The sequence below is a fragment of the Chenopodium album genome, chromosome 11, assembly GCF_948465745.1.
Source record: "Chenopodium album chromosome 11, dcCheAlbu1.1, whole genome shotgun sequence".
NCBI classification, from domain to species: Eukaryota; Viridiplantae; Streptophyta; class Magnoliopsida; order Caryophyllales; family Amaranthaceae; genus Chenopodium; species Chenopodium album.
Window position 1 is genome coordinate 8,795,965 of NC_137844.1, and position 20,363 is coordinate 8,816,327.

General features: G+C 34.1%; 2 protein-coding genes across 2 annotated transcripts; both read left to right on the forward strand.

Moving 5' to 3' along the window:
• The first annotated feature begins 705 nt into the window (after nt 1-705).
• LOC145567336 (uncharacterized) lies at nt 706-2,689 on the forward strand. The gene is made up of 2 exons (XM_081626598.1): nt 706-1,298; nt 1,602-2,689. The coding sequence occupies exons 1-2, from the start codon at nt 942-944 to the stop codon at nt 1,602-1,604; spliced, it is 360 nt and encodes a 119-aa protein (XP_081482724.1). The 5' UTR covers nt 706-941; the 3' UTR covers nt 1,605-2,689.
• Nucleotides 1,890-20,353, forward strand: LOC145566232 (uncharacterized). Its single transcript, XM_081625712.1, has 21 exons — nt 1,890-1,911; nt 2,580-2,872; nt 8,680-8,753; nt 8,907-8,942; nt 9,023-9,113; nt 9,812-9,871; nt 10,082-10,241; nt 11,292-11,482; nt 12,000-12,101; nt 12,662-12,772; nt 14,266-14,331; nt 14,413-14,511; nt 15,169-15,312; nt 16,357-16,461; nt 17,542-17,835; nt 17,909-18,099; nt 18,171-18,273; nt 18,359-18,504; nt 18,841-18,920; nt 19,350-19,504; nt 19,831-20,353. Exons 1-21 carry the CDS (start codon nt 1,890-1,892, stop codon nt 20,089-20,091), a joined length of 2,784 nt encoding a protein of 927 aa, XP_081481838.1. The 3' UTR covers nt 20,092-20,353.
• Nucleotides 20,354-20,363: the final 10 nt, after the last annotated feature.

A 20,363-nucleotide genomic window follows, 5' to 3' on the forward strand; every position in this document is an offset into this window, starting at 1 on the left:
TAACAGTTATTTTATCTCTGTTTTGGTTTATGAAATCTTTAATTTAAGGTTAAGTTACTTTTCCAAAAATAAAATAAAATAATAATAAATTTGATTTTATTGTAAAGAAGTGAATAAATGAAAATAGTGTCTTGTTACCTTTATCTAATTATTTTTGTTGTAAACTTGATTTGTTTTTACAATTTGAAATCAAAGCGTTAAGGAGCTCAAAATAAGCAAATGATCTAGCAGACAAATGACGTATAGGTTGTTTGAAATAATAACTATTTTTGTTTTCAATAACAATAACAAAGATTTGTTGGTATAATTAGACCTCATATTGATGTAGTAATTGTAACAACATGAGGTTTAAAAATACCAAAAATCTAACAGACATTTGCTATTGTTATTTATGACTAGAGTAATTATTGGCATGCACTTTCTCTGTGGGTAGACTACCACAATATTGGAGGTTTTCTGGCTTTGTACCCTTTTGCTTTTGTTAATTGGCCAATGAGTTATAGTCTTATAAATTAAATTTTTGATGTATGATGCAACTATATATAAAAATTTAAAAATGTATTTGACTATGGACAATAAACTATATTTTATATTTAAAATATTTCTCCTCTTTGCATTAGTTAGTATGGAGTACGGAGTACGAGTAAGGGATTCGACTTCTGTCTCCAAGCCTTGGTGGATATTAATTAAAAAAGGTGTGTTTATTTTTATTTTATGTTATCATCAAGTCATCGACACGATCCAATGCCATCGTTACACGTTGTGAGGAGCGAAACCTATAAGTCAAAACCAGAAAACCGGCAATTTTAGTCTTCAAACCTTCCTTTGCCCGCGTTAGCATCAAAGCTCTCTCCTTTCCTCATTTTCCCCCTCAAAACTCAAAAAAGAAAGGAAAACACAGCAGTAAGCAGTGTACACTAACCCACCTTCTTCAATCAACAATGGCGGAAGACCCATCTCCGCCATCACCAGAACTCACCGAAGAGTTAAAGCAAAGGATCGAAACCAATCGTTTACGTGCCTTGTCGCTTTTAGCCAAGCGCCAAGCATCCTCAATGTCAAACCCTCAACACCCAATTGATTACTGGAAATCATTCAAATCACGGAAAGTAATCGACCCATCAACCAATTTACCCGTTCCCTCCAAAAATGAACCTGTTTCTCCGCCTTTGAGGTTTCGGGTTCGACTTGAAATCTGTTCTCCTGATTCTTTCTCCATTAATCCTAGCCTTGTTCAAGGGTTTCGCTTTCCGGGTCAAGATGATTGCTTTCAAATTATAGAGGCTTGTCTTTCAAATGTAAGCATTTGGGTTTTTTGGGATTTATATTTCATTGTTGGGTTTTAGTTGAATTGGGGTTTTTCTTGGATTTAAGCTTCATGTTTCAATTTTCATGGGTTTTGCATTTTTGTGTGTGGAAATTGTGGTATATATATTAAGCTTGATTTTTGTCGGAAGTATTATTCAATTGTGTTTGAATGAACAAAGATTGTTGTATATTTTTCGCGGTGTGAGCTATGTTGTGAAATTAATAATTAGTGACAAGTTTGATTTACTATGAAGTTGTGTTTTGCTTGACATTTGTGCCTTCTTGTTTGATAGTAATCGTGGCATCCTGCAAGCTGCAACCGTTTGGCTACTGGCTTGGGACTGGGACTCATCATTGTTCTCTCAAATAATATCTTTGTAAATGAATGATAAGTTGATAACTATTTAGATTGGCTATTTGCCTAGGGAGTTTAAAGACCATTTTTTTTTCTTTGCTTATGGCTTACTGGCTTCTGATTTATGACCCGTTGTTCATTTTACCAGTTTCATCTTGTTTCCATAATAACATTTAATGATGAGCTTAACTGTTCTAGTACTTTCTTATTATCTTTTTGTTAACATATGGCTGAGCAATTTTTGGCATGTTGATACATAAGTATACGGTATACCACTTTCTAGCTAGAAGATGTATTGCTCTTAGGGTCCTTCTTACTTCATTATAATCACAGACAAGAGTTTACGTGCTTGCTTTTGTTTTCATTATGGGTTTACGCGTGTGTAGGGTGTGTTGTAAGTAGCCCTATTAGCTACTGCCTGCAATTTTTGGGAGTTGCTTCTGGCTTTTATTTTTTATTTTAATTTTATTTTTAAAGAAAAGACTGCTTGATATCATCCAACTTAGAAAGAAATTGCTGATATTCTTCCTTCACCCTCTAAGGGTTTGTTTTATTCACCTGATTTTCTTATTAGACCTTATTAAAACGTATTTTTGTAATGAACTTGGGTTACCCTTATACTTATTTCTCCAGAACTTATGTCATATGAACTTATTCAAAATAAGTGAAAATAAAGGTGAATAGAACATGGCCTAAGTGTATTACAATTTACAAATATGGGAGCATTGTGATTTTTTTTCACCACTTTATCCCATATCTAACTACATATATTTTTGGCATATTATATGTTGAAAGAATTTCTACATTACGTAAAAAAAAAAAAGTTGTCACAAATTCAATTACGTAAAAAAAAAAAGTTGTCACAAATGCAAAAGTAGTCCTTTGAATCTTTGATTGAATGAAGTATAACTTATAGTTATTGGAAATTTGATAAGTGTTGCTTGCTTTAGCTTCTTCTTACTAGATCAAATTGTAAAAGCAGGTGATGTTTGTCTTGTTTTAATTTTAACACTTGCACATATCTTTTCTTCAGTATTTGGTTATAAAGACAATCCTGTGCATTTGAAGAGACGTCCAAAAGTTGTTGTCATTTCTTATACTATGCTTAAACGCTTGCGAGACAGTATACTGAAATGGGAATGGAGTGTCATGATAGTCGATGAATCACATCATATACGATGTTCAAAGAAGAAATCAGAGCCTGGAGAGGTAGATTATTTCCTTTCCCTTGTTTTATCGGAATATTGTTGGTGAGCACATGACTTGGCTGTAATTTTGTATGTTTGCTTAAACAATCCTAGATTTTGTTTCTAGTTGCATAATTTTGCTACAGTTGGTTATCTAAGTCGTAATAACATGATTTTGTAAGCTCTAAACACTTGTTATGAGAAGAATGGATCATTTATAGAGTAGAAGATTAGATTTTTTTTTTTGACCCAGATCATGTTATTATATAAAGAGGCTACTATGGGGGTTTTTTATTTTATTTTTATTTTATTTTTATTTATTTATTTATTTTTACCTAACATGGTTATTCAGCTGTCTTAGCTGGTTTGTTTTAGGGGCCTTTGTTTTCCCTACACCACTTTTGCAAGTACTTTATAGATAATTAATAGGTATGGGAAATTTAAAGTTGAAATTGTGATATTAGTATTGTGGTCGTAGGACTTCAGAAGCTTTTCTTTTCTTTATATTTTCAATTTAAGGATTTCTTGTCTTGTGGTTGTATGTTATTCTTTTTAATTCCAATAATTATCTTACAACCAAAAAAGACTTCCTACTTATTATATATATGTTTTTTTAAAAGAATAGACATGGAAAATGGAGTGTTGATGGAAGCTTATTACTCTTCCATGATCCATCCATGTTTTTGCCCTCTAAACGAGGAGGCGGTATGCTAGCAAAAAATTTAGCCCCTTAACATTGAACACCATTTCAAAATGCTTTGTCATGTATTAATACTCTATTGTGTTGAACATTAGAAATGAGGTTATTTGCAAGAAAGTGGGTGTGACGGGCATTGCACACAAACTAAGGAAAAATCGCAAGCGTTGGTTTTGGCATGTAAGACGGAGACCCGAGGGAGCACTGGTACGAAGAGTGTAAGAGTGGGACCATGGAGGGGTTAAATGAGGGAGAGGGAGACTGAAAATGACTTGGTTGGGAGGAGGTAGGAAGGATATGAAGTATATAGATTTGCATGAGGATGAAACATTTGATTGTAAGGGATCGAGGAGGAAGGTTTTTGTCGATGACTACATGGAATAATCACTTTTGGTTCATGTAGCTGACCCCTCGTATGGGATTAAGACTTTGGTTGATTGATTGATTGTGTTTAATGGTACCTTTAAGGGTTATAACATTCTCCTAAAATTTGTTGAAAGTAATCTTTTTATCCTAGAATTTGTCGAACAATTCCCTTAAGGGTTAAGATATTCACCCTAAAGGATATATCTCTAATTTAGAGCTGACATTTAGTTGGATTAAATTCCTTTTGTGCTTTTAAAAATAATAGTAATGTTATGTTGCACAATTGTGTGTATAGTGTCATAAAACTTATTCTGTTAGAGCAAATGGTTGATAATTGAAGTAATTAGCAAAGAACAATTAAGAATTTTGATAGTAAAAGAGACAAGAAATTGGAAGGTGTGAAAATCCTTCATGCAAATGTTTGCATTGATTTTAATTATGGTTTACAAGAGTAATCTCCCACTAATTTCCACTCTAAAGCACAAGGGTTACAAAACAAGAACTCTAGCTCTCAAATGTGTCTTTCTCAACTTGTGGATGAATAATAAAATAACCCCAAATGGGTATTTATATCCTCGACAAAGTGGGTCAGAGTATCAGGTTGGCACGGAGGATAAATGAATCCAGAAGCTACTGATTGTCTGGAACTGCAGCTGCACGGACGTGCCAAATTCGGCACAGATGTGCAGCCCTGTTCAGGTCAGCACAGACAGCTCACAATAAAACATCCATAACTTTCTCTTTTCTTATCGGAATTAAGCATTTGACCTATCATTGGAAAGCTCTTGAAACAAGCTTTCACCTCCAACTTGAATCACCTCAAAACTCCAAGTAGTTTGAGAGATATGCCCAGTTGAAGATGACCCATCCAATGGTTCCTTGCTTAACACAATTAATTCATCCCCTTAGCTTATATGCCAAGCCTTGATAGATTCCCAAGTCATATTCCAACATATTCTATCGAGTCATATTCCAACATATTCTATTTATCTTATTTCAGAGACTTATTACTAATTCTTTTTTATAATCATGCAAGGTCGGATCAAACTGAACCCAAAAGATTTAACCTAAACTTCTTATTTCTAATTACTTACTTTTTTTTTTTTAATATATATGATTGTGTGACTAAATATTGTAGAGAAAAAAAAAAAGATTTATGAAAAAACAGATTGAGACAAATTCAACAAGGTACTGTTTTTTCTTATACATTACGGTCAAAATCTAGTCCGAGATAGAAACCAGATTAGAGCAGACCTTAACTAAAACAGATTAGAACGCCTTAATCAAGTCAAAATATATTTCAATTGGAGGAGAACATGTTCTGAACTTAGGGTTGTTGAATATGAATTCCATTGGTATCCTTTGTATTAGTAAAATTGTAGGCAAACCCTTTTATCTAATAAAGATATAAATATCTTGCTATCCCTCGTTTATAATCATCTCTACTTTAATGGGGAAAAGTGGCTCCCCATTTCTAGTTCCAGGAATACCATGAAAATTAGAAATTTAAAATAGCTGGATCCCATGAAGAAGATCTACTACCTCTGATCAAATCCTGTCAGATTTCTGGAATGATCTTGAACGTGCAATGGTGTAAGTCATTTAAAAACAATTTTCAATGACAAGAATATTTTGGCTGTAGATAAATTCTTGAATTATATCACTATTTTGGTAAGAGTAATGGACGGAGAGGATCTTGGTTGGTGATTACAGAAGATATATTATTGGTTCATATAGCCAAACCATCGTTGGGGCCAGGTTCTTGAAAATAGACTTTTTATCATGCTTCCTTTAAATCAAAATTTCTTTGCTCATTATATTATAGTGGAAACATTTTGCTTGAGTTAGACAATTGTAATAATGTGTGTTGGACTATTTCATTTTTTAGATGTATTTTCCCCTTCACTGTCGATTATAATGCTAATTTGCTAAAGCTATGCCGATTGCTCATACCAAACAGAGGCTACAGAGCCATTAATATCTAAATAGCCTTCAATTCAAATAGATTCAGTATGGTATAGACTTTCTGCTTTCATTGATATCTTTGGAAGCAGCTTTCTTTTGTGCAGTTTTTTAGGCTATATGTTTGTTAAAAAGAAGTATGAAACTGTAATGTTTGAGGAAGGAAATAGGCAGTTTACAAGGGGCTTGATGAACTAGAATAATTGAGTGTTGTTCAGACTGAGGTTGAGACGTATAGTCATATACAATTAATTTGTTGAGACTTGAGTTCCTTCTTAAGGGTTTATTTTGCTTTCGTTATTGAGAAATGAATCCTTTTCTTTTAGAGGCTGAAAGGACGAGTGCAGTGCATCAAGAAGCCATTCTGAATAAGATTATTGATCACTATTTTTTATAGTTTTTGTTTCAAAAGAATATTATTGAGGCCATGTTAGAGTCGTGAAGGGTGGGAAATTTATTGCTACGTTTGAGATGGAGGGGGATGATGTGCTTAGACCCTATTCTTGAAGTATGGGAGCTTCTTCATGTATGACATGCTTTGGGTTTTTGTGGAGTCTTATTATTGGGAAGCTTCACCAAGTCTTTATTAGAATTATAGTGCTAGAGATCAACTTCTAATGGCATTATATATGGCTTGTTGATAATGTGCTCTATTGGCATTATTTACAGTATAGCCAAAGTAGTATAATCAAAGGGAAGAGAATGAAGATTTTGTGGTAGGGTTTATTCTGAGTATCATCTTGTTTATGCTCAAGCGTTTTTGACATAATGGAGCTCAAGTTTAAGCTTTCTATCAAAATTAAAAATATGTTCATTCTTGGCATGTATGTCTGAATTAAAGATTCAAAGATATTGATCGATTATTCACAGTGCATTAGTTATGAAACCAAAATTAGAAATTTGTAAAGAATTTTAAATGAACAAAAAAAACCTCCAAATTATCTCTTGATAGTCTTGAAATGAACATAAATCATACGTATTTTATTTTGTTTGCTGTTCAAATCTATCTGTGGTCAATCTCATATTTTAATGTAAATGAGCTTTTAAACTTTTTTGAAATTGGTATATTCATATATTTAAACAAACACAAACAAGTTTTAGCTAAGCCTGGCTCAAGCTGCTCATTGATAGTTTGGTTCTTGTATTCAGATAGGTGTAGCTGGAAGTTGGATAAGATCATGTAAATCATGTTGGTTGAGCTTGGAAGGGCTTTTGAGAAGAGAAAAGAGTTCATCTTTGGCATTGATGAGGTTGTGATGACAATGAAAAGAATGGAAAATGGGTGCATGAATGCATGATCATGCTCTTGAGCTCACAAACAACCATAAATGCCCACCCACCCAATATTAACTTTTTCATAAGGCATCTGATGAGGGTGTGCTAAGAAAAGCGCAGTGTAGTCATCCAGTGTTATTTATACATATAGTGAAGCTAACTTTGTGTCACAAGTATTGACGACTATAAATTTTGAGTCCCAAATGTAAAGTTTGTAGCTTGACATGTTTAGTCGACTTAAAAGTCTTGTGATTTTGTGAGCGGTCTGCTTATTATGAGCTAAACTTTCTTGCAGAGGTGAAGATTGTATCAGCAATTTTCCTATGCTACTAGAATTTGATAAGTCCTAAACTACTAGAATTTGATAAGTGCAATAGGGTATCATCAAATCATTCCCTGTCGCCTATGGAAAAGGTCCCTTTGGTAGTTGGTACAAAAGGTAAAGCAGTATGTCCATAAGGTTAAGTCATTTTTATTGATTTTTGGGCAACATTATGAGGGAGAAAGTTGATTGAGCAAGAGCAATCCATTTATGCAGACCCAAGAAGTTTAGGGTCATTAAGGGGTTTGGTGGATAAATTAGAGTTACATTCAGTTTGCCGTGGAAAAAAAATCATTCAACCCTCTTTCTTAAGTAATCCTTCCCATAGTTTAAGACATGCCTATGAATTCGGAAACGTATATGTTGTCTCTTTTTTTTTTTTCCTCGTTGAGCCTCATGATGTGGGTTCTGAAGTAGAGGAGAGATTACCTTGTCAGAACATTTGTTAAAGCTCAAATTACATCTCCTAAATGGGAGCGGAACTCTGGCATTTTCTCTTTAGAAGCTAGCAATAATGAGTGATGATCAATGAATTATATTGGCTTACAACAACAATAACAATGTGTAAAATAAGTTATATTGATATGATCTATTTTATTTTATTTTTTAATTTTTTTCTGATGTGATATGATCTGAACTCTCTCTCTCTCTCTCTCTCTCTCTCTCTCTCTCTCTCTCTCTCTCTCTTTTCTTTTTTTTTTTTTTCAGTTCATATCCGATCAGAACTTGTTTAGAGTGGTTTGATCTGATTTGAAGTAAAGTGAATTGAACTGAGTCTTACTGTTTTACTTTAGAATGTAGAGTAGTCTTCCTTTTTTTTTTTTTTTTTTTTTTTTTTGACGGGATAGAATGTAGAGTAGTCATTGATGGGTATCTACCCATCCAAGTTATCACAAATATAGTGTGCCACAGCGATTTTGTTTTTTCATTATTAATGTTCCATTTTGGCTGCCAGTGCTCTAGTCTAAATTAGTCAATGCGATGAATTTTTAAATCTGATCAGAGTTGGACATGAAGAACAGAATTTGTACAAGGCCCATTCGCTACCATTCTTTTGCCTGGAATTAAATACTATGTATCATGGTTATTAAAATATTGGGTTTTGTCATTTGCAAATGATCCAACTGCAGGTCATTTATTATGTAGTATCCTTAATTGCTTTTTGCCCAATAACACACCTTAACTTGATGCCTTTTCTTGTTAACAGATACAAGCTGTTCTCGATGTGGCATCTGAGGCGAAACACATAATTCTGCTGTCAGGAACACCATCTTTGTCAAGGTTACACATACAGCCAAAGCTTCAATAGTGCAATTAATGGCATTATCTTCATAAAGTCTTGGCATTCTATTTTTAATCTTGTCATGGTGTGGATATTTTTCTTTCAATTTCTGTGAATGTCTAAACAGTGAAATTCTTGCTAGGTGATCATAGGCCATTTGATATTTATCATCAGATAAATATGTTATGGTGAGCTTCTTTATCTTATGTTGCATAAATCTAACTTTCCTTGCCAGGTGAAATTCTAAGGTGATTTTTTCTCTTTTTAGGCCTGGCCTGCTGGGTAAGGACAAGTATGAGTATGCAAATACGTATTGTTCTGCAAAACTTATCAACAATCATAAAGGAAAGACATTCATGGTAAAGTTTGTATCCTTCATTGAATTTGAATTACCTCATCCTTATCTAAGGAAAAGAATTACGTAAATTTTAAAAATCAAGCATTTGTTCAAACTATTTTTTTAGGTAATGAAATGAGTTATCCATCTTTTGTTTATGTAGATTAAGATACATTTTAAAATGCTTAAAGTGTATTATATGTACAATGTCATGCATTCAAGTGCAAGTCTTTACTTGAGTTGTATGGAAGAAATGTCTATGTGTAATCAACCTACATAATTGGAGCAGTACTTGGTTTGGTTAAGATATCCACTATCCAGGGTGTATTCCTTTTTTCTTAGAATATTAGCTTGTACTTGGTGTTAAATTCAATCCAAACTAGATTGAGCTCCTTTGGAACATTTTGTTTCGTCTCTAAAGAACTAGTGCCATTCTCAAAGCAAAATTGGGCTTGACACATGAAATCTATATTCGGCTATAACTAATAATACTTTCGTGATATTGTTCGTGAAAGAGTTCACCTCCCAAAGTCCCATGGCTCTCTTTGTATCAATTGCCTTGTTGCAGAGAACAAGTGATCCTCTTTTTTTTTTTTTTTTCCCCACAAATGTAATTATTATTAAGTTTTGGCTGTGTAGAAGTAATTTAATTTAGAATTTATTACAAGTCTCTGAAATTATTGCAAGTCAATTAACCCAATCTTCCTGCATCTGTTGTAGGATATCTCAAGGGGCACCCGTTTGGAGGAGCTGAATGTTTTACTTAGACAAACTGTCATGGTGTTCCTCTCTTCTCTGCTTGATCATGGATCTATTGAGCTTTTTTCATCTTATATACTCTGTTCATATGCATGTAACTAGTAAAGAGTTTATTGGTTGATAAACTTTTGAGTTTCTGCTGTTGCACTTTCTTTTCTGCTGATATTTGAAATTTGGATATTTCTTAGACTACATATATCCAACTTACCTATATTCGCTTCTGCTTTATAGATACGACGTTTGAAGGAGCATTTGCTAGTGCAGTTACCGCCTAAACGTAGACAAATTATAAGCTTATCTTTAAAAAAAGTAGACATTCTTATTGCGAAGAATGTTGTGGCAAATCTGGGAGAGTCACATGCTAATCATGCTGGTAAAGATGGTGATAACGGTACGATATAACTCTAAGATTTAAATTTATTTGCAATGTCATGATTTTGTCTTATTGTGTTGTCCTTTTCCTATTTACTTATGATTTGGAGTGATCATGCTCTAGTTCAGCTTTGCCTAAATTACACTGCAGCTCATAAGGATAAATACATGTGTACTCTTTTTGAGCTTTTATATGTACATGTTCCATTTACCTATGGTCTTATAGGCATGTAAGAGCTTGGGAAATCAAGCTATATGAGAATAATACATCTATACTCTTTTTGAGCTTTTAGATGTACATGTTCCATTTACCTATGGTCTTATGGGCATGTAAGAGCTTGGGAAATCAAGTTATGTGAGAATAATACTTCAAACTGCCATCAAGGCTTTAATGAGTAATGACATGTGTCTTCTTTGTCGGTTCATAATAAAAGAAATTATAAATATGTGAAAGCCTTCCAAAGGCTTCACTGAGTCTTTGCTCGTTTCTGTTTTGGGTTTGTTTATTGAAATCTAATGATTCTTTACATTTATCTTTGTTTGGTTGGTTGTCATAATCACTACAATCCAAAGATGCTTAATTGCTTTCCCTCTACTCTATTTACACTCGTACTTTCTGATCCCTTGAGGCTTTTTTTTTGTTTTTTTTTTTTGGGGGGGGGGGGGGGGCGGGGGTTCGGTTGGTTTCCTTTTCTTTTCTGCTCTCATGATATTTGTACCTTGTTTCTGTGTTTTTTTTTTTTAAAAAAAAAGGATGCTATCAGTTTCTAATATAGTATAATAGTATTAAGCTTTAAAATATCCGTTGCAAATTGAATGACATATTATAAGGTTTTATTTATTTTTTTTAAAAAATGTATATACAACCAGATTAAAGTTAATTTTGGACTGATTCTTGCTTGTTTCCTCTAGTATGTGCTGGTATGGTAGATGTGATAAGTTAGTGAAGTAAATAGGTCAATCATTTATGTCTACATTGGTGGTTTTTAGGTTTCAAAGTGAATTATGATCCCTCATGATGGCACCAGATAGATGGTTCTCACTTTGAGGTGATTCTTTTTGTCTGCAGACACTGGAGGGCATGACCGAGAGCTCTCTGATCAAGTGCTTGGTATTTCTAAGGTGCTTGGATTTTTTGAGTGGCTTTCCCTTCACCCTATTGTTACCGAAGCAGATGACTCAAATAATACCGAGCTGGATGCGAGTTCTCACAAAATGATAATATTTGCTCACCATCTCAAGGTCCTAGATATATTACAGGTGAGGAGCTCTTCATTTTTCTCTTGCTTCAGGTGTTGCCAATGTTGGCTCACCAACTTTAAAAATGATGGAATTGTTATGTCATTATTAAAGCTGCAAATATACCGTGATAGTTGTGTTCTCTGGCTGTATAAATTTACTTTCAGCAACTGCAAAATGATAAAATTGAATCCATTCATTCGTAAGAGGACCACCTTTTCATGGACCAATGTACATTATAGTTAAGAGAAGTTAGCTCGTTCCTTTTACCCCACCTCCTTCCCTGTTAAGAAACTACCCTTTAGTAGCAAGCTACATAGGGACTTCCATTTCCATGGTAATTGATCAATCTGTGGGGCATGGCGATTTCCATAAAACAGAAAGCCCCATTTAAACCTAAGATAAGGCTTATATCTTTTTTTCTAAATTGAGCAGGAAGTTAACAAACCTAAGATTAAATGGAAAAGATTAGCTATTTGGAAGTGTTATGTGTATACACTTCTTGTGTTTATTCTTATGAATGGTTACCCATTTTCAGGCATTCCTTTGTAACAAAGGCATTGGTTTTGTACGCATTGATGGTAATATACTTGATTGCGACAGGCAAAATGCTGTGAGGTCATTTCAGTCATCAAAAGAGGTTACTTATGCTCTTTATCCTCACTTATGCTCTTTATATTGTCATCGTTTGATGCTTTGCAGTTTTCAATGTATTTGAATTTGCCTCTAGAATTTAGTTGATTGTTCCTTCCAACTTACTATGAGTTCATTCTCAGTATGCAAGCTCAATGTGTTCCTATCCATGTGCTGACCACAGTGACCAGTGTGTATGTCTTCCTATCCATGTGCTGACCACAGTGCCAGTGTTCCCTCTAATTTTCTTGTCTAGCAAAGGTTTAGAAATATCTAGCATGTTTTTTTTATTTAAAGACATGCTTTTACAACTACTCTAGTTTCTACTACAGAAACACGTCATCATCCTGTCTTGTTTTGAAGAATTTAATAAAAAAGAATGATGTAAGCTGTTATACTTGTAGATGGATACATTTGGTTGAAATGATGAATGGTCAACCCAGATAATGTGCATTATTACTAAAATTGAATGAGTTTATTATAGTGATCTTAAAGGCGACAATAAATTTTTTGACTGGCATAATGATTTGATATCCTGTATTTATATTCAGAAATTATGTGATGTAGGTCAAGATTGCCATCATCGGAATTACAGTTGGCTATGCAGGACTGGATCTTTCAGTGGCTCGTAATGTGGTCTTTCTGGAGCTACCCAAAGACCCAACTTCCTTGCAGCAGGTATAGTTGAGCTGGTAATTGATAATGTGCTGAAGTCCATAATCTTAAATAATTGTTGAATAAAGAATTTGAAACTACTGATGTATAATTTATTTATTTATTATTTTTTTATACGGTCTCCAATGCACACCTTTGACTATCACAAGTGACTCTGTGTGCTATACTCTCAGAATTTCTAAATAAGTGTGCATGTTTGCTTTCTAATTGTGCGTTTTAGGACTTTGGTTGAAATAATAGATCCTTTTTCAAGAGGACTATGCTCCTTTTGAAGCTTTTGTGTTCTATCTTCATTTCAAAAGTGAGGGCTTGGAACAAAGTTGTCTATGTAGCATGACTTTGGCTATCTGTGAAATCTTCTTATGAGTATCTTTGACCGGTATTATGATGAATGTGAGAAATTAATTGCAACATGAAGTAACGTTTTTCACTCCAAAGGTTGCACACTTTTTTTTCTTTCCCTTTCTATAATGTTTTCTTTTTAAAATGAAATAAATAAATAAATAAATGAGAGGGAGAGAAGGATGAGATCGTATAATGAAAGTAGGAAACAATGACGCGTCTGGACTCTCCCTCTTAACTTGAGCTATGTTGGAGATGAAGCATATAAGGATACGCAGGAAAACATATGTGTTTTGAAACATGTGTTTTGATTTCTATAGAAAAAAACCAACACCTTCAATTTTGAGCATGGAATGGACCAATGTGTAACATGTCTACTGTAGGATGTGTAAATTCTTGTGGTTGATTTCATGAGTTGAAGATACGGTTTCGTTGTGATTGCAGGAACACATATGATGCGTTGATCACAGACCATGTCACGAATGTCACAATGCAAATTTGATTTCAAACCTTTTTAGGATTTTATAGTAGTTGTATGTGATTAGAATATTTAGAATAGAATCAATAGATTAGTAGAGGATTACAGCCTTTAGTGGGGAGACATGGGGAATTATTCACTATATCTCTGAATAGGAAGTAACTTTTGTGTAAAACATGGGATGTAATGTTAAACAGGTTTTTCAAACACCCCCTGATAATACGGACAAGATCACAGGTGGTTGAAACACCCCCTTCTTGATACGGACGAGAACACAGGTTTTGAAACACTGCCTATTGATACTGACGAATTTGGTTTGGTCAATTATAAAGGATTTTCATAGAGTAGAGGGAATTAGAAATCATAAAGAGGATAGGAAAGAAAGAAACGTGAAAGGAAAAATAAAACCCAACAGATCTCATCCTGGGATTTGAACTCAGGACTTTTGTGCCACTTCTCTTTAGTCATTATTGTCTCTTAATTTATTTCTATCCAATTTTGAGGGCCCTGTGTGGTTGCATCGCCCCTGTTTGAGACCTATCTTCTAACAACACTTCTTCCTTCTATTAGCTTAGCAACAGCTCTTTTTCAATGTCATTTACTAAGCACATTTGCTGTCTGTATTATGATTGCTTTTGAGTAGAACTTTGATTAACCTTTGCAGTTGCTTGTTTAGGCTGAGGATAGAGCGCATAGAAGAGGACAAACCAATGCAGTCAACATTTACATATTTTGTGCAAAGGTTTTCTCTCTCCCTTTTGGCTATCATATCCTTATTTTAGATTATGTGATCTTCATGTTTAATTTTGTCATGGAACTCTAGGATACATCTGATGAATCACGCTGGCGAAAGTTGAATAGGAGCATTCAACGTGTTTCATCTGTAATTGATGGGAAGTATGATGCAATAAGAGAGATTGCGGTACTCTTTCTTTTCTTCTCCCAGTGGATTGTATGATCATTATTGTGCGGAAATAGGATCCACCAATACAGATAGAGTGTGGAGGATATCATATTGAATGTTTATCTAGATTTTAAATAATGTATAAAAAGAAGGGATTAGGGAACATAGAGGTGTGACACTGGAATTAAATTGAGATATAAATTCAGACTGCTATTTATTGTCAAGGAAGATAAAAAAATTTACAGCTTGGTTCTTAGGAGGCAGTATTGAGGAATAAAAATATAAATCAAGAAAAATTCATGCTAATTTCTATGGTTATGCTACCCAATGTGCTGATACTTTTGGTTGTAAAAGACTAAAGAGATACGTTTGGGTAAACTAGCATTACCATGGGCATTGGAACATGACTTCTCTTACAAATTTTCATACAAATTATTCCCATCATCACAGATATTATCACCTAACAAGCAGTTGATAAAAGTTATAAGATGAATTATAACTTGGACTTGGTGGACAGCTCTTTAAAGATTAAAAGTTGCATTACAAATTGTCCAGAACTTTAGTATCCAAGAATATGATTATGTTATAAAATTATTGGGAAATTGGTTTCCTCGATGCATGATGTCTATTTCTTATGTAGACTTTTGAAGTGAAATTCGTTTTAATTACAAACAGGTTGATAATGTATCATGTATCAGAAACATGAATTTATTTCAAAGTGTGAATTCAAGTTATGCTGCTCCATCTATTGAGAAGTGTCCAACAGAAGAAAACGTACAGCAGAATGGAGCAGAGTATGATGATGATGATGATGTTAAGGTAGGTAAATGAGAACTCGAGACATTGGTCAATAATTGTAACATGCTGATTCATGATGCTTTAGTACTAAAATCTTATAATTTTAGGCTTGCTCATTTCAAGATTGTCATGGTATAACATGCTCTGAAAACACTTGGAATTTGAATTTAACTTTCTCTTGCTTACTTCCCCCCTTGTTTGAATTTTTTATTCATCATTTAGAAAACCCTGTAAATAAACAGGAGAAATGAAGTATACTGCTACAAAGATACACAACCCATGGACATTGATAAAAGTCATATTTTATTTATGGACACTAGAAATCAAAGGAAGTCAAGTGAACTGATAACAGATGGACATGACCTGTTCCCCTTATACCTCCAAACTGCTGACATTAAACTCTCATTCCTATATGACATTGTTCAACTGGGTTTTCTATTTAATATATATTGCATATGGTTTAAACCTAGATACTTTGGTTCTCTCCCACATCATCATGATAATTACCTTTATGGATGACATTTGCCTGATCCAAAACATCTTGGACAGTGACAATGTCACAGGGTTAGATATATATTGTAGCCCAAAGTTGGTTGAGTCTTGAGTCTAATGCTCTCCTACTCCACATGTTTCCAGTTCTAGGTAAATATGATCTGTATCTCGATTACAATCTGTTCAGTAATATATTGTTGGTATTGCACTGCATAAACCTAGGTAGTAAGAAGTGTATCATATTATAGTGCATTGTTATGAAATTAAGGATACTGGACTTCTCAATATTTCTTTTATCTACAAAGGTCAGGGGGCAGCTCATCAAATTATCTGACCATCTTGAACAAGGGTGCTGATATATACTTTACTAGATTCTATATTTCTATTTATAGATTTCTTGCCTGCAAGCACTCACTATGGTAGTTGGAGTAAGAAAAAGATTATCAAATTTTATAATTTGTGGTCCTAGTTGAATAGAGAATTCCATATATATATAATTCTTATACAAGGAGTTTGTGTTTCATCAATCCTGTATTTGTAGGTGATGACTCTTATGTTCAATATGTTATGCAGACAGATGAAACGGTTAAAGTGACACAGGAGTTAACTAAAGAGAATGATTGTTTGACTATAAGTCAGAGCTTTGTCCAAGTAAATATGGATTCACTGCGCTTTGCGGTGAGCATTACACATACCTTTTTACTTCATTTAAGTATTATATTCCTTTCTTTCAAATAAACTTGGTGTGTCCTCATTCTAGCATGCCACTAAAATCTGTGCGTGAAGTCGTATGAGTTTGTATGTGTTGTTATACATAATCAATTCAATTGTTATGTGTATGATTGATACACTTCATGCACAAATCTACTTTTGCAGCTTAACAAGAATAAGTTTATCCCGTTTGCCACATTAGCTGCTGAAGTTTGGTGTTGTGTGTGGGGGGGGGGGGGGGGGGGGGGTGGCGGCGGCGAAGAAGAATTCAAATCTATGTGGAGAATTTTAACACTCAATTCAATACTTTTATGAATGTCTTAGCATTAACTTGCTAGTTATGGAATGGTCTGGTAGAAGGTCATTTAGTTTGGATTTATTTAACAATGCGGACTACCACCAATTATTTCAGGATGAGATTTTTGAATTGCTTCTTTCAATCTTTCCAGGGGTATCTATGTGAATATTTCTTTCCCTTTAATTCTGATATTCTTTTGCACTTTGGTAAATGCAATAGCTGTTGTCTGTGTGTGTGTTATTAAATGCAGACTACACTGAAGTTGTCTGTCTGAAAATCTATCTTAGGCATGCTACAAGTTGTGTGGAAGTAAATACTTTTGCACTTCATAATGTAACGCATGCCCCTTGGAAGAGTAGTGGTTTCACTATTCTTTGTTTTTTTCAAGATTTTCAGTCATTGAAGCACAGCTGTAGAAGAAACCCTTGGAAGAGTAGTGGTTTCTCTATTCTTTGTTTTTTCAAGATTTTCAGTCATTGAAGCACAGCTGTAGAAGAAACCCTTATATATCTATAAAATATATATTATGTCTTTTTTATATTTCGAAAAATAATATTTGGCAATGATGGGATTTAAACTGGATTGTTATTATGGTAATTTATGTTTGATTCTATCTTGTTGAATACTAAATTCAATATTTCCAATTTTGTTTCCACGTTGCTGAAAAATATGTTTTGATATGAGTCCACCTTCAATTTGCAATTTGTTTGTCCAATGAATAATGACTACAATCTTTACCTGAGCTGTAGGTGAGTCAGTATACTGGAAGAGTCCACTTGTGCATTTGTGATCTTGCAGAAGATTCAGCACCTAGATCATTATCTGAAAATTTCCGGATAGAGGAAATCTCTGCTGATCCCAGCGAGTGGACTTCTGTCTCCATCAAGGAGAATCCTACTTGCCAGCTTGCTATTGTGAGCTTCATAAATGAGTGGAAGAACCTGAAACACATTGAAAAGAAGAAGTTGTTTGGAAAGCCTTTGCAGTTACCTTTAGCCATTGAACTATTGCGTCTCAGTAAAAGCAACAACCACGATAGAAATGTACATTCAATGGCCATGAATTTGTATAGATTTATTGTATTATCAGAATTACACTCTTCTAAAACATATTTAGTGCATCTTCTCAGGGACTTTAGGAGGAAGCAAGAGAAGGCATACACCATTATTTGAAATAAGCTGCCCTCAATCTAATGCATTATTTAAGCAAGTTTGTCTCCTTGATGGTAGAAAGAAGAAGACATGGCACTTACAGTATTGGACACTAATGGATGAACCCTTATGCAAATTCTGCCAAAACCCTTGCCAGTGAGTATGATTTTGCAGTATCCTAGATCTCTTACAGTTGTTCATTATTGAAATTAACTCTCTGCTTTCAGAGGTATTTTTGCCAAGAAGCCCAAGGGTTTTTTTGATCTTTTCTGTTCAAATGTCTGTTATGATAAGTATCGCTCAATGACTAGTGGCAGATACCTTCGTCAGGTTCGCATCTTACACTCGTGTCAGTATTAATGTGACACTAGTCTTTCAAATTTTATGTCTTGAACACTGCTATTTGGGGTTTCAGGAGCTATTTCAAATTGAACGTGGTGTCTGTACAAATTGTGAGCTCGACTGCCACAAGCTTGTGCAGCACTTATTACCATTAGCAGTGGAAGATAGAGAGAAGTATATCGAGCGTGAGGCGCCACAATTGACTAAGCACAGAAAATTGCATGAGGCCATATCATACTATGCTATCTTTATTATATTTTAGCTGTGGCTTGTGATGTCTTATGTCATGGTTAATACAAGTACTTAATAGTTTCGCATATATGGTAATGGTGACATTTTCTGTAAGATTAGACTCATTTGTCATACGTTAAGTCTTTCAGGACATGTTAACTCTACAATGTATTTCTAAAATATCAGGAAAAATTGAAGTATACTTAGATCATCAGTAAAATTCAAATGCCATATGCTCCATTGTTTATTGCATTTGTGAAATTTTGAGTATCACTTACACTTTTTTTTTCCCCTTTCCGAAATGCCATAATTTGAAAATATCAGGCTTGACAAACTTGTTCGTGAACCAACTGAAGGTAATGCCTGGCATGCAGATCACATAATTGCTGTGTTCATGGGAGGAGGTATGGTACATTTCTTTCAATCTGCATGTTTTTTCTTTATTCACTGTTATATTTCTGTCCTGAATGGTCTAGTTCTGTGATGGGTGCTTTGTTTATTTGACTACAGAATGCAACCAATTGTGAACTGCAATTTTATAGGATTTTAGTTCATTTATAGACAGTACCTCCTTTTATTGCTCGTCATACTTTTGCCTCAGTATAAATGTTTCTATATTGAAGGAAATTCCAAAACAATATGCACTCTTTTCTACTAGTAGATTTTTAACCCTTTGGTTTTATGTAAATTCCACGTGATTTGTTTAATTTAATATTCATAGTACTGTTGTTAGTTAAAATAACTTAATATGAGGATTAGGACTTTTTTCTTTTTTTTTTTTTTTTTTTTGGGGTCATCTCTGAGCTGCCTTTTCACTATATTCAACTTTGCAGGTGAGTGCACATTAGAAAACATGAGGACCCTATGTGTGGCATGTCATGCTGCTGTTACTGCAGCCCAACGTACCCAACGATGTATGGAAAATAAGCTATATAGGAAGGCTTTGGCCAGTTTCAGAAGAAGTAATAAAAAGAAGACACTGCGTAAGGTATATTATACTTCATAATTATCCTTCAAATACAAGAATTGTTTCAGGGCATTATAGTAGTAATTTACACCTATATACAAAAAGATATGTCGACAGCTAAATTATATTACAGTGCAGCGTTGATGAAAAAACATAAGCAAAGCTGCAAAGACACATATTGACTTAGAGGTGAAAAACAAATGAGGAAATAATTAAAAAAATCTTATGATCAGTTGTATAATTTTTTTATCACCCTTGATCGTCGAGTTACTATAGATAAAAATGGTTATTCTTTAATTGCAAAAATTATGCAGTTTAAACTTTATTTCACTAATCCTTTTGTACAGAACCGAAGTTCTGCAATGAAAGAGAAATTAGACGATGACAGTGAGTTACTGATAGATGTACCTGGCAGCAATTATTCTAAAGAATCTGTAGAGAAGAAAGATATACCTGGCAGCAATTATTCTGAAGAATCTGAAGAGAAGAAAGATATAATACCTGGCAGCAATTGTTCTGAAGAATCTGAAGAGAAGAAAGACGATAGCAGCTTGAAACAACCATTGATTGCCGACTTCTCCAAATTTAGCTTCACTGGTACCTGTTGAGTCTATCTTAGCATGCAACAGTGAAATGCAAGGCACTAAGTTTGAGCATACTGATGTTTTTGGAGCAGCTTTTTGAAGGAGTTTTTTAGGGGATTGTATGCAGTAGGTCTTGTGCGTATACGATTTTGCTGTAATATTGTTTAGTCTAGGATACATGTTGTAATCAATTGTCAGGTAGTACAGGAAATTTACTGTATGAATGAAGTGTATCTTATTGCAATTATTGCATGAAAATTTCATTATATTATTATAAATTTCAATTCTAAAATGCT

What these genes read in the sequence shown, in the direction of transcription:
- LOC145567336 (XM_081626598.1), top strand. Translation starts at nt 942, where the DNA reads ATGGCGGAAGACCCATCTCCGCCATCACCAGAACTCACCGAAGAGTTA.
- LOC145566232 (XM_081625712.1), top strand. Translation starts at nt 1,890, where the DNA reads ATGGCTGAGCAATTTTTGGCAT. An exon ending in ACCCAACTTCCTTGCAGCAG is followed by an intron (nt 12,773 to 14,265) that starts GTATAGTTGAGC and finishes TTGCTTGTTTAG; the next exon opens with GCTGAGGATAGAGCGCATAG. An exon ending in TGCTGTGTTCATGGGAGGAG is followed by an intron (nt 18,921 to 19,349) that starts GTATGGTACATT and finishes TCAACTTTGCAG; the next exon opens with GTGAGTGCACATTAGAAAAC.